The sequence below is a fragment of the Coturnix japonica genome, chromosome 21, assembly GCF_001577835.2.
Source record: "Coturnix japonica isolate 7356 chromosome 21, Coturnix japonica 2.1, whole genome shotgun sequence".
Lineage (NCBI taxonomy): Eukaryota > Metazoa > Chordata > Aves > Galliformes > Phasianidae > Coturnix > Coturnix japonica.
The window spans coordinates 1,182,850-1,196,934 of NC_029536.1; the positions used below are offsets into that span (position 1 = coordinate 1,182,850).

A 14,085-nucleotide genomic window follows, 5' to 3' on the forward strand; every position below is an offset into this window, starting at 1 on the left:
GTACCCCTTGTAATTTATTTATCATGTGCTTCTACAGTAACATCATGAAGTATTCCTGTGTTTTGGAAAACTCAAACATACGAATCTTCATGTTGCAGAGCAGATTATCACATTCACTGCTACATTTTTCTCTACTTATACCAAAGATTCATCAACTTTACAAAAGGACAGAACAATAATATCCACAGAAGTGTCTAATTCACACCGATCAGAAGGTCATATGAACAAAATATATCTGTATTTTATAACTTTTAACAGTTTCTAATTTTAAAGGATAACTTTCACTAAAAAACGTGAACCTATGTTGCTTGTATCTTCTAAAACCTCTGGCACTGGTTGCTATCATAGAAGGTATTGAAAACTTGGTTATCAATACAATCCAAAGTGATAATTCCTCTGTATTTGAGCATACAATACCAAAAGTTTTACATGGAATGGCAAAAGCAATGTTAATTACTGTAATTAGCTGGTAAGAATCTGCTGCCACTTCCTTCCTCCCCTGCTTGTGTTCCCCAAAAAATATATGGCAGTTGTGAGACTAAATCCTATCTGCTCTTCTGCATCAGGGTGCAGGGCAGAAGTGTGAGGTTTCTGTGAATACTTCTCAGGCTGTGTTTGCAGCATCTTACTAATTTATGTTTCCAAGCTCAAAATAATGCTTTTGTACTTTTTAATCATCAATTATGTCATACTGGCAATGAGGATTTGCAACTTTATATCAAACTCATTTTCCTGGCATGAATTGAAGAGAGTAGAAAGAGAACGATCAGCATTTCTTGGCTGTGGAGACAGATTAAAAAATATAAAAATTAAAACAAGAGAGAGACCAGCTTTATGGCTTCATTTGAATAGATTTCCATGTATTATATGGTCTAAAATACATGCCTGTGAAATTTTTGTGAGATTGTTTTTCCACACCTTCTGGCCACATTTATAAACTGCCAACTTCTGTTCATAATACACAACATATAATCTGCACATGGCTGTGTTGGGAGCAACAAAGAGCTGCTCAAAGTTTGCTGGGAGCTGCTGGAACCAGGATTCTGTTCTACGAGTTTAACCTACGTAGTAGCAGTTACATCAAAAGGAGCATTTATGCATCCCTGCTCCAAAATCCTACCTGGAACACCTTGCAGGGGGTAGCAAATCAAGCACAGTACATGGATTATCTTTACTTACAAAAGAAAACCCAATAGCATTTAAAATAATTAAATAAAAAGGGCTGTGTTTTTAATTTTTATGAATAAAGAGGAGAGACAACCCCTTTTTATTTGCTATTTAACAGCTCACTTCCCACAAACAATGAGCCAAACTGATGACCCAAACTCCCCCTCTGCGTTGTCCAGCATCTTTTGGCACAACTCTTACTGAGGCCTGTGGGAGTCCAGCCTGATTAAGGCCTCAGCATTCAGCCTAAAAACACAAACCATTATCATGTAAGTGCCCGGACTCAATTTCACAACAGCTATTTTATTTATCTGGTTACTGAGGTCTGCGGAGGAAGAAAAGTATGCAATAATAGGTAATATTAAGCTTTTTTTGTATCATAGATCTGTACTCAGCAATCAGATCTCCTTTCAAGGTGTGTTCTCAGGCATAACTCAGAGCCATTGCTTCATCTTACAAATAAAGCAAAGGTATCACTGGGACCCATCCGAGAGAGCTTTTCTTTCAGTAGGTAAAAACAGAGCTTAGAGGATTTATGGTATTAATTTCAGAGAACCTAAACCCTTCCATGTTTAGCCCGGTATTTTGGCAAGTAGGAAGCACTAATCCCCATAGTGCAAATGCAAGCACAGTGCTTTCTTTTTGCTCTGGTTGAAATTCTAACCCCATACTGCAGAGTTAGCTTGCATAGAAATGTAAAAAAATGTTGCTTTTGTTGTGTGTTTTGAGACTGGGAACTGCACTGCAAAGTATTATGGGATGAACACAGGTCCGAAGGATTGCAGTAATGTCTGTTACGGTAAGGAAAAAGGAAAATTAAAAGAAAATTAGAAGTGGAGTGTAAAAGCTGTGCCATTGAGCTCAGCTTTTTCATAGCAGTCTAAAAGCTAAAATAACAATCGTTTGCTTAATGAGAAATGATGGTAAACCTTTTCATTATGACCCTACACACACACACAATTTCTTCTGTGCAGGTAAGAGAAGCTTACCTGCAATTCATGATCACTATTGCTAAAATGATCCGAGAAGACATGAATATATCCAAAGATGATTTGTTTGTCCAAGAGGAGATGGCAAAGGTTATGGAGCTTGAAACAGATATTGCAAATGTGAGTAGAGCAATGAAGATCTTCTCTGGATGTCTGGGTAGGAGGAAGGAGGAAGGGTCTTACTCTGTTTTTTCAGCAGTAAAAAACTCATGGCCAGGAAAAAAAACAAACAAAAAGAGGGAGGTGAGGAGAGAAGGAAACTTTCTGTGCCATGAGCAGCCCAGAAGTCAGAGCCTCTGTGTGTATAATTATCTCTACTGTATGCACTGCTATCATGTCTGCTCTAACCCTCGCCATACTGTTTGTTTGGAAGACTCCTACATCAAAGTACGTCATGTTCTGTTAAACACACATTGTGACAACCCCAGGGTGAGCTCCCTTGCATCATTAGTTTGCATTTTTTGAGGTGCTGTAGACTTATAAAAGCTTGGTTGTCCATTCTGAGAAAGATGAAGGGAATCTCTTGCTTCAAAAGATTAATGAAGCATTATTGAATTAGAGGTGCCTGAGTTGTTGTACTGAAATGTAGAAAGCAACACTGGATGCCAACAATGTGCTCTTGTTCCTCCCCCACCAAAACCCAAACCTTTTCTTATTCTCAGTGATGTTTACATGTATATATGTGTGCACATGTTCACGTGACTTCAGCTATTGACATCTGTGTCAGTTGATTACAGTAATAACTTTGTCTTCAGGCAACTACCCCAGCAGAAGAAAGACATGACGTAACCTTGTTATACAACAAAATGACCTTAAAAGAGCTACAGGAAAAGTTTGCATTGAACGTAAGTGTTCTCTAGTGACTGCTGCTTCTACTACCACCACTACAGTGTTCAGTGGCATGGACTGTAGAAAGTGTGGACAGTTACTAAGGCACTTAATACCATGAGTGTGTGTCTCCTTTCTTCCTAGGAATTTAACTGGACCTTCTTCATCCAGGGTGTCATGTCTTCAGTAGGTGTTCAGGTTGACCCAGAAGAAGAAGTTGTTGTATATGGCATGCCCTATTTGCAAGAGCTGAAAGCAATTATCTCCAAGTACTCAGCAAGGTAAAAATATAAAACTTGGAACAACTCTGTGACAATAGTCACAAAAATACAGTGGAAACAAATTATTAGACCCACTTGCTAGTTCTTCTAGGGCTTCTCTTAGACAAGAGAATCATACAGCATCACTGTTTTTATAAGGGATTAAACTCAGCTTTGCTTTCCACACAGCACCATCCAGAACTACCTCATTTGGCGACTGGTAATTGATCGAGTCAGCAGCCTGAGTCGGCGTTTCAAGGATGCTCGGGCCAGCTACAGGAAGGTATTTCCCTTCTGCCAGTATTATGCTCTGCAGCCTCTTTAGGAAGAGAGTCCCCCATTCACCAAGTCAACACAAAGACATTGTTAGAGCACGTAATCACAAAACAAAGTTAAAGGAACAACAGGAACTTGAGCTTTAAGTTAGCTTTGTCATCAAGCAGCAGTTTGGCAGAGGAATTTTATTAAAAGACATATTAGCAGAATTGATCCTGTGGTGTTTTATATTCTAGGCACTTTATGGGACAACACTGGAAGAAGCCCGCTGGAGAGAATGTGTGAGTTACGTCAACAACAACATGGAGAACGCAGTAGGAGCAATGTATGTCAGGGAGACATTTGCTGGTGAGAGCAAGAGGATGGTATGTAGTTTCCCCTTTGTACTACTGTACATCCAGTGTCCACAGTGAGCATTCCCCTCCATCTGATCTCTCAGCCTGTTTTATCTGGTGAAGATACCCACCAGCCATGAGTCAGAAAGCATAAGAACTCATTTGTGATTCTCTTTTAAATGCCAGGTACAAAACACTTTGTACACATTCTGGGGTAATCAGTTTTCAATAGGAAACCCGTCATTACCTTAATTGTGTTTGGGGAAAAAATAGCATGTAAATGATTTGTTTTTTAACTGCCTCTCTTTTAGGTCCAAGATTTAATAGATAAGATTCGTGAAGTGTTCATTGAGACCTTAGATGAGTTACAGTGGATGGATGAGGCATCTAAAGCAAAAGCTCGTGAGAAGGTGAGACATCATGAAACTTCAGTGTACTTTCATGAATATGAAATATTAGCTCACATACATTTTTATTTCCCTTAATGAATCTTTTAAACCACATTATAAGTGAGAAGATGACACCCAATGTATCTGCTAATATGGCAACAGAATACAGTGCAATTCCCCAAAGGAAAGTTTATAACTATTGGCACTGGTGCAATGCAAAGAAAAAGAAGTTAAGCTGAATCCTGTCAAATAATGCTTAGGGTCAGCACATTTGCCATAGTGGTTGGTCACACGTGAAGAGGAGGAGACTTTACATTCCATGTTTGGCTTTGTTTGTGTAAAGTCTCACCAGGCAATAGGATGTTTTCAGCTATTTGCATCCCAGTTCTCATAAACAGGCGGGCAATAACAAAAGTGAATTTGAATCAAGAAAGGTTAAACTCTTTTCTTCTAGGCGTTGGCAATTAAAGAACAGATTGGCTACCCAGATTATATTTTGGAAGACCAGAATGAAAAGCTAGATCAGGAATATGCCAATGTAAGTACACCGTAGTACCTCAGTAAGTACCTCACCTCTGTATAGAAGCCTACACTTACTTTCTTGCCACATCGAGTACTTACACCTAAGTAGCTATCACTTCCAAGTGATGAGAAAGCATATCAACTTGATTGTATGGAACATTTTAGCTCTTTGCATGCATTCATAAGTGATACTTTGCAATCAAAATATTTTAGAAGCCTCATCCAGTGGCACAAAGAATTCCTCATTCAGCACATCTTACCAATACCCAGATATCTTTCTTCAGCTAAACTTCAGTGAACACAATTACTTTGAGAACATCCTAGAAAACCTGAGAGCTGGAGCCCAAAAGAGCTTGAAAAAACTTCGAGAAAGAGTTGACCAAGACATGTAAGTTTCAAGGAACATGTACATGTGAGGTACATAACCCTAAGTCCTGAAATAATGGTGTTATTGTGTTAACTCATGCTTCAGATAAATAATAATGCCTATGTTTGCATCTCCTGGAGGATGTGAACACTGTATTTCTTTCCAATTGCATTCAGTGACACCCTTCTTCCCTATCCCAACCCTTCTCTTAAATTCAATCTACATTTGTGAAAAACGAGTAATTCAGTAAAAAGAATGTTTAAAAAATTCACAACTGATTTGGTGTGCAACATTTCTTTTCAGATGGATAATTGGAGCTGCAGTGGTCAATGCATTCTATTCTCCCAATCGGAACCAGATAGGTAGGTTAATAACAGTTCTAAACAGCTGCATGGAACTAGTTAACCAGTTATTGCTTCAGAAGCATGCAAGACTGCTGTCTGGAGGCAAACCTGCCTGAGCCTTTGTGGAAGCTGAGGGCAAGGTAGGCAGGCTGTTCTTTTCAAACAGCAGCTTTGTTGATGAATATTCAACTCCCCACCCCCCCACTTGGCAGGCATAGTTCATATACTGTAATTGGAACAGCCTTATGTTTGAAAGCCTGAGACAGTAACTGCTACTATACAAGTGCCAGCTTCAGCGACCAGGGAATGCTCAGAGTGTGTTCTGGGCTGTTTCTACTCATGTTCCCACATTCCTGATAAACATAAAGGCAGCCTTCCAGTTTGCTCTCTGCGCAGATGGTACAGAAATAATTTTGCTGAGAGCTATACTACACTAAAGAAACCTGCCTCTGCTTACAGGATGCTAGAGCTGAGATATTCTGCTGAATAGCCTGATCCCTCTTGTTCCTAGTCGCCAAGATCTCAGATGTAAGAAGACTTGATGAATGTGTCTGGTTCCATGTATTCCCGTCTCTGAGCACATGCAGAAGTTCACATTAAGCCTAGAGATACTGTAGAGTCCTTGCTGAACTCTGAGCACTTCAAGCAGTAGAGGAACCAAATTGTTTCTACTCCATATTTGCATTCCTCCTGTAGCTTGCCAATAGATGCCACCATGGTGCTGCACATGTACTCACCATCAGGCCACACCATCCCTACTTACTGACACTGGTTTTATACTGACTGTAATCAGCTGTGAGCTGGCCTTCCCAGCAGTGAACTCAGGTCTTAAAGAAGCCTGGTTCCTCTACAACTTTGCTCTTGTAAACAACATGGAAGTTGGCTTAACTTGTAGATGAATATACAAGCCAAAAATCCAAGCACAGCAGCTGCCAGCACTGTAGATGTTAGTTAAACCTCTTTCTTCCTGTCTCTAGTTTGTGGAAACTGATTTTCCACACTAGTTTCAGTCTCCTGCTTCCTCCTTACTGCAGTTTGTCCTACCTACTTCTGCCCAGGACAGCATGGATAGAATCTTTGAAGGCATGAGTCTTTGAACAAAGTATCTGTTACATAATTACAACATTTCAATTACTAGAAAATATCTTACCAGAATTAAGTGCTTTCAGTCTTAACTCTTGTAGAAGCATGTACGTCTTTCATTTTACATAAATGGGAAGAAAACTAAATCCCATTGCTTCTATATAAGGCTTTTCTCAGAGAGACTGAAGAAGGATCAGCCTCCTGCTGCCCTCCCAGGACTGACATGGAGTGCACTTGGAGGTCTGTAGCAGTTTTACATGCTGAGTGTTTTTGGTGGTAATCAGCATATGATTGCTCACCTTTCTGCACCCAAAATAAAGCAATAAAACATCCATTAGTTCCCCTATAAAATGACTTGAAAACACAAACTGTACCCATCTCCAGGAGACAGTTACTAAATTTCCTGTTCTTCGCTCACTGCATTGTAAGTTATAGATCAAATGAGGCTAAAGCTGAAATGTAAATGATGCTTGGTTCTCAGAAGAAATGTGCTAAATTAAACCTTCATTAACTTGTCATTCTCCATTTATACAGAGGGGAGCAAATTCACATGAGGCACAATGGTGTGTGTTTCTAACCATCTTATATTTCAGATCCTCTCCTGACCTTTAAACCAAATAACCACGTAGTTTGCCAGGCGTGCAGAAATAAAGCCATCCAGCTCCCAGTACCTCCCTCTCTCTCTCTTTGCAGTGTTTCCTGCTGGGATTCTACAGCCTCCATTCTTCAGCAAACACCAACCACAGGCCCTGAACTTTGGAGGGATTGGGATGGTTATTGGGCATGAAATCACTCACGGCTTTGACGACAATGGTGAGAAGATAAATCAGAAAGTATTAATTGCGTTGTAAGAAATTAAAATGATACACTAATGTGACTGAAGGATCCACGCACAAGTGAAAGGAAATGTGTGCACTACGTTCTTCCCTCATTCCTTCTTTGTGATAAAAGAGCAGCAAGTGCTGCCTTGAAATACAGGAATCGTTCTTCTCCCCACACAAACTTCTGAAATAAATTAACTTTATTTCTTTTCTATAATGTACTGTAAAACAGTTTTGAACAAAGTCCCATTTCCAGTACTGTAACCCAGTAACATATTGGGTTTTTCACACAGGTCGGAACTTTGATAAAGATGGAAACATGTTTGACTGGTGGAGCAATTTCTCAGCCATGCATTTCAAGGAGCAGTCTCGCTGCATGGTTCACCAGTATGGGAACTACACGTGGGAGCTGGCTGGAGGACAAAATGTAAGTACAGCTGCCAGGAACGGCAGGATCTGTTGTTTTAGGACATGTAGGGGAAACAGGCTGATGCAGGTTTGCAAACAGCCATCTCGACTAATTGCTTCCAAATCAGCAATAGAGTGTCTGGAGATAAGAATTCAGCAGTTCCCACCACCTCTTGAATTAAAAACTCCTAGTTTTAGATTTACTTCTCTTCTAAAACCTGCCTTCAATAAACCACTAAAAAGGGCAAATTTCTATCCAAATGATGAATGAAAAAGCATAGCCTAGCAAAACAGCAGCACTTCTTTTCTAACCTATGTCTCTTATCCTGTTAATTCCTCATCTGCATGCTCTCCTTTCTTTGTCCTAGCACAAAGTCCCCACTACCTTCTGTTCCAGTCATGACCATCAGCTGTGCTGCAGCTCGTGGTTCTTAGGTTACTGGTTACTGTAAAGGAATGATTATTCTTTCACAGGTCAGTGGAATAAGCACATTAGGAGAAAATATTGCAGATAATGGAGGAGTCCGACAGGCTTATAAGGTAAATTTCAAATACACTGAGTTATTTTTACCTGATGTTCAGCAATTCAGGATGCTTTTTATAGCATAGAAGAATTGACAATTAACATCTAATTACCCTGTTGATAAAGTTTTTGTCCCAATAGATCCAAACCCAGTGTAGGATTGCTGGCATTTTTCACCCAGGAGAACACTGTTAATACTCTGATGTAACACAATGCTTGATGCTGCATGCTGCAGTTTCAGGTAAACAAGGGCCATGTTCATAAACAGGCACAATGTTATGCAAGAAAAAGGTGAAGCACTCTCAGTTTCCTAAATCTCCCAGTTCTGAAAATGGCAGCTACAGCCACAAGCAGCTGATGACATGGCAGCAGACTAATTTCCAAGCAATACAGCTTATGCTGCTATCTGTAAAAACACCACTGCAAATCGTCCATTCAAACAGGGGAAAGCAGCTCCTCGCCTCAGGGAAGTCCAGTATCCATAACCCTCCAGGTTTACAAATCATTGTTATGAATAGGAACTCAGTATTTATTGCCACAAAGGTTCTTTCCATGTGGAGCTCAACTGTGAGCATGGAATGTTCTTTTCTAAGAATAATCCCAGCAGATGTCAGGGTAAAACTTTTTCTCTCCGGTTGTGAATATGGTAACGGTTAAGGGTGTTTATAGAAGAACATCCTGAATTTTGAGAAATCTAAACTGAAAAGTCTGAATCTGAGGAATACCATTAAAAGTAATTACTTCACTAATGTGAATATAAACGTGATCCTAAGATGTATTACCAATGTGGAAGAGCAGCGTGGTGTGACACGTCCTGTATGCAGAATGTCTGAGGCTCTGTGCTGCTGAATGCATCTGAACCCCCCAGTTCTACCTTTTGTGTTTTGTGTGCTCTGGGTCTATCTCAGCAACCACAAGAATAAGGTGATAGAACATTTGAAATTAATCAGCATGAGGACACATTAACTTGTCTCCATTATGTCAATATACCTAAAAAAAGAAAATTGGCCAATTAATGTGTAACAATAAGAGGTAATGGATTTAATATCAAGCAAGATTATTATCTGCTATTTTATAAGCAGTTACCTGAAGACACAGAAATCATCAGCACATAAGTATAGAGAAGACTTAACACTTCTTTTTGAGATACAAAAAATCCTACAGAAAATTTAATGTAAAAGCTGATGATTTTACCTCAAACTGCAGTCCCAGTCATTGTGTCTCTGTTGCCCTATTGAGCCAGTATGTACATCCAGCTGTAAGCTCACACTAGAGCTGAAAGTACCTGCTATGTGGTGCCATGGTTGCTTGCTGAGACACAACAGCAAACACATGGCCTGGCAGAGTGGCAGGTTCTACCTCTGGGTAAAACTGTAAGACATCCAGAATGGATCCCCAAGTGTCCTTAAGGAATAAACATCATTCCTTGCAGCAGAGGTCCACTCACCAGTAACAACTACCAACCTAGAACTCAACTTCCATGTAAGAAAATGGTATTTTTTTCCCTGGTTTATAATCAGTTTTCAGCTGAAAGATTTCTCCAAAGATGACTGCAAATTATCGTCATGTGTCTAATTAGAATACCCACAGTGACTTGTGCCATACTATTCGTATCAGAAAGACAAAAATTAGGGAAACATAGAACAGAAAACATATTGAGTTCACACACAGCTCTGACTGAAATCTCTCACTTGAGCATAGCACTCAGAACACACATTGTGTATGAACAGTCTGTCCTGCTGCTTCACTGAATTGAATCCATGGTAATTTCTAGGCTTACTTAAAATGGCTGGAACTGGAAGGGAAGGAACCAAAATTGCCTGGACTGAATCTCTCCCACAAGCAGCTTTTCTTCCTCAACTTTGCCCAGGTAAGAACACTCAGAAACCCACAAATGAGCATAAAGTTGAGAGACAGCACCAGTTCTACTTGTAAAGTGATCACCACCGGCTGCATGCATATTCAGCTTACAGATTCCACTTATTTATTACAATGCAGAAACAGTAAATTTGCCGAGTCCAGTTTCACCCTACTGCCTGGATAAGAAATTCACACGTTTGCAGCCATAGACTAACAGATGTTTGACAGTAGGGACCTAACACTGTGCATCCTAGACTGTCTGACTTAAGCTCATTCCTTTGAGGAAACACGCAGGTGACATTAATTGAGAGCTAGTTTATCTGTCCTAAAGATATAGATAAAACTAAATCTAATTAGGGAAAACAATTGCGTCTATTCTGCTTCCTCTCTAAAACACACTCCAACAATATTGTAACAAAAAGGGTCACCCCTCAAGAACTTTGATAAAAGGGAAGAATGTACCCAAATTGCATTTCCTTTAATACTCATCCACTAATTCATTCTCCTTATGTAGGTCTGGTGTGGCTCCTACAGACCAGAATATGCCAGCCAGTCAATAAAGACAGATGTTCACAGCCCTCTGAAATACAGGTGGGTTTATTTACTAATTGATAGCATTACTCGGCTCAATCCTTTGCACTAGTGAAGTGCAAAGCCAGAGAGCAGCACACGGCTCGCAGCTACATGCTAACAGACATGACTCAGTCACACCATGAACATGGTTTTCTGTTTTCCAGAGCAGTTATCTCTGTGTACTGTTCCCATATAAATAAGTTTCCTCTCTTTGTTCAGGGTGATGGGATCTTTGCAGAACTTTGAAGCCTTCTCAGAGGTGTTTCACTGTAAAAAAGGCACTGCCATGCATCCTGCAGACAGATGCAGAGTGTGGTAACCAAAGGACTAATGGCAAGAATGACATAACTCTGGTGACACAATGAACAGTTCTTGCCAACTGTGTGCCTGATGTTCTCCCACTCAGTCACAGCCAAGGCTAATGGTGCAGCTACTGGAGTGAGAATCAAGGAAACTGCAGCACTTGAGCTTTTATGGTTCCACTGGGACGTATGCAAACATCTCAGTGACTGATGGGCTGTGCTGAACTGTGCGCTCCAGAACAGAAACGACTGTTGGAAATGACATCCTGACTGTTACTAAGAAACCACATCAGGGTTACAAAGACTAATTCTTAAAACAAACAAAACCAACCCAACAAACCAACAAGCAACAGCACATCTATTTTTCAGAAAGCAACAGTTTTAATATGTCTTACAATGCCGCCTTCTGAGACTCAGCAGACCTGTTTGAGGTGTTTCACTGAACTGTTTTCTAGCATTCTGATTCAGTTTCTAGTGCTTTCTTCCCAAATCCAGGTTAAATCTAGTTTAAATTCTCATGTTGTCTGTCTACTTGCACTTTGATTACTGCTTTGATGTAAGAGACTGCTACTTGTCTTGATGTTACCACGTGAGCTGTATGTTCAATGCCTGTAGGCTGCTGACTTCATGCAAAGCTGTACTCTTCTACTGCACTTGAGTCCTGCTCCAAAGAGCACTGTAACGTGACCTTAAAGTGAGTATTGCCACATAGAAAGTCACATTCATAGGAATACAAATTCTATTGTTAGAGATAAAACCATGGGGTCTCTTCCTTCAGAGGTGTATTTAAAAAGATGCTTATTCTTGTAGGAGTGTATAAAATACTTTGGGGCAAATAGCAAACGTGACAGTGGAAACAAGTTGTTCTAATCCTGTGCCTTTTCATTTTGCCATAGTCTATTTTACAGTATTTACATTTGAAAGATGTAATATCATTATTTTTAATTAAAAAAAATAAATAAATACAACACAATGGCCAATTCAGCAGGATTTTGATATAGAAATAGCTGGGTGATCTTCTTCAGTAGGTGTCCTAATATGATGTTGATATTTTAAAATGCCAACATTAAATACATTTTCATTACTCTTCCAGCAAATGTTTTTCTTTCTAGCAGAGGGATCAGTGGAAAGCAAGATATCAACTGCTGGTGCTTAGCTCTTGAAGTGCCAAATCGCACTGTTTGCTTCACAAATTTTGTTTGCAGATGACAAACAAGAGGTTTGATTATCTAAACAATAGGGAAATAAATGAAAACCTCATAACAGAAGCAGCTTTGCCCATCAGAGATGATCTATTGAAGTATTCTGGTCCATGTGACAATAAGAGCAGGATAAATCACTGAATAAAGCCCTCCACATTCCTTTATGAATGTTCATTTCACCTAATAAAGTTAAATTGAGTTATAGGTAAATTGTAGCATTTATTGCAGCTAAGAATATATGGTTCAAATGCATTTTATTTTCTATCTGAAAAGTAGATTTAGAAGATTACTTTCTGAGAGAATCACTGCTACCTCAGGGTTTAACCACTCATCCGTGCCCTTCAAAGTCTTTGTTCAGCACAGAATAGACAGGAAGAAGTCACATGGGGTTTAGTTGCAGGTTTATCTATTTAATCTCTCTTCAAAAGATGAAGAACAGACTGCTCAGCCCATGGAGTTGCCTACTGCAAACAAGCACCACACAAAGAATGAAGTTTGGCTTTCACCTCAGTTAAGAGGAAAATTGCTTCATATCCAGTTCTTTTCTGCACTGCACCTCAGATGACTCTGTATAGAGATATATTCCAGGAGAAGCAATCCAAATCATGTTAGGTTTTGTGTTAAAGCTGTGTCAGCCAACTGAGGAGAAGTGCACTTGAGCACAAATGCTGACAAAGCCCCAGATTTAAGGCAGGTAAGTAAGAGGAAGAGATGATTTTTCAGTGGGAATTGCTGGATTCATACATGTAAGTGCCTGAAAACATTAGGATCGATCCACACTCGAAAAAAAGGCAAAGAGAAGAACACACTAACAAGCTCCAAGAGTCCTTTCCACTAAACAGATAGATAGATAGATAAGTGATTGAATTATACATGTAGTAGGCTTTATTTTTCTCAGGTGTTACCTATATAGCTATCAACATGATCTAAACCCCCTCCTTAGAATGAAATGCTGAAGTGAGGTTAACCTTTCTCATCACATCTAAAACTGATGCTTCACAGAAAGATCATTTGACTACTGTTTCCTGTTTGAAAGAGATTGACTTTTTTCAACATCAGACATCTGGTTACAAGACAGTCAAGTGCTCTGATAGATCAGCTTTTGTAATTTAATTTGTGTATGGTGGCAGGCAAAAATAAAATCTATTTAACTGCATTTTGACCACCTTCACTTATTCGGGTTCTCTATGCCACACAGTAAAGCTAAATTTCATATTCAGGCAATGAAACCTTTTCCTTATGCGTGTATCTTCCAATGCAGCCAGTAATACAGTCCTATTAACAGCTTTAACCAGGCTGTAACAGCTGTAAGTTCACTACAAATATTACAGTGCTACTAACGAGTATCAGAAGTGGTCCTGGGGCTAGTCAGATTTGCATATAATTGTTATGTGAAAGCTACTGTCATTTGTTACTATATTCAAACAGCAGTTTTGGCCTGGAGAATTATTTTATATTCATTCACTTAAGTCTTAGCAGAGGGACTATGAAACTGTCTGATACTGATTGCTAGGAAGTTGTTGCCTACTGAGAAACTCAGGCAAATGACAGCCATATATATATGCCAAGCAAGGGAAACAGCATATAACTGTGCAGAGGTCAGGTGGAGGAGGTTCACATGGCTGACAATTTAATTACTCTGCAAAATCATTAAGCTCTGGAGATGTGCCATTAGAAGTTCTGGCACATGCAAGTGCTAAAGGGATAATTAAAATATGCCTGGGAGGTTTCATTCCAAGTTATTATTACAGCACATGGAAGTTACTATATTTTTTCACGTAAGTTTATTATGCCTCCCACCTGCAGAAGAATCTTTCCATCTGTCACTTTGTGTCT

General features: G+C 39.5%; 1 protein-coding gene across 3 annotated transcripts in view; it reads left to right on the plus strand.

The window, feature by feature from the left end:
• MMEL1 (membrane metalloendopeptidase like 1) overlaps positions 1 to 13,405 on the plus strand; it is a 19,818-nt gene extending 6,413 nt beyond the window's left edge. For all 3 annotated transcript variants that reach the window (XM_032448745.1, XM_032448744.1, XM_032448746.1), the window contains 15 exons: positions 2,142 to 2,276; positions 2,912 to 3,001; positions 3,129 to 3,265; positions 3,434 to 3,527; positions 3,757 to 3,885; positions 4,167 to 4,265; positions 4,699 to 4,782; positions 5,051 to 5,154; positions 5,437 to 5,495; positions 7,254 to 7,373; positions 7,675 to 7,808; positions 8,264 to 8,329; positions 10,087 to 10,182; positions 10,687 to 10,763; positions 10,965 to 13,405. In XM_032448745.1, coding sequence (XP_032304636.1) covers positions 2,142 to 2,276; positions 2,912 to 3,001; positions 3,129 to 3,265; positions 3,434 to 3,527; positions 3,757 to 3,885; positions 4,167 to 4,265; positions 4,699 to 4,782; positions 5,051 to 5,154; positions 5,437 to 5,495; positions 7,254 to 7,373; positions 7,675 to 7,808; positions 8,264 to 8,329; positions 10,087 to 10,182; positions 10,687 to 10,763; positions 10,965 to 11,064 — 1,524 coding nt within the window. In that variant the 3' untranslated portion in view covers positions 11,065 to 13,405. The remainder of the gene's footprint in view (positions 1 to 2,141; positions 2,277 to 2,911; positions 3,002 to 3,128; positions 3,266 to 3,433; positions 3,528 to 3,756; positions 3,886 to 4,166; positions 4,266 to 4,698; positions 4,783 to 5,050; positions 5,155 to 5,436; positions 5,496 to 7,253; positions 7,374 to 7,674; positions 7,809 to 8,263; positions 8,330 to 10,086; positions 10,183 to 10,686; positions 10,764 to 10,964) is intronic.
• The last annotated feature ends 680 nt before the right edge of the window (positions 13,406 to 14,085 follow it).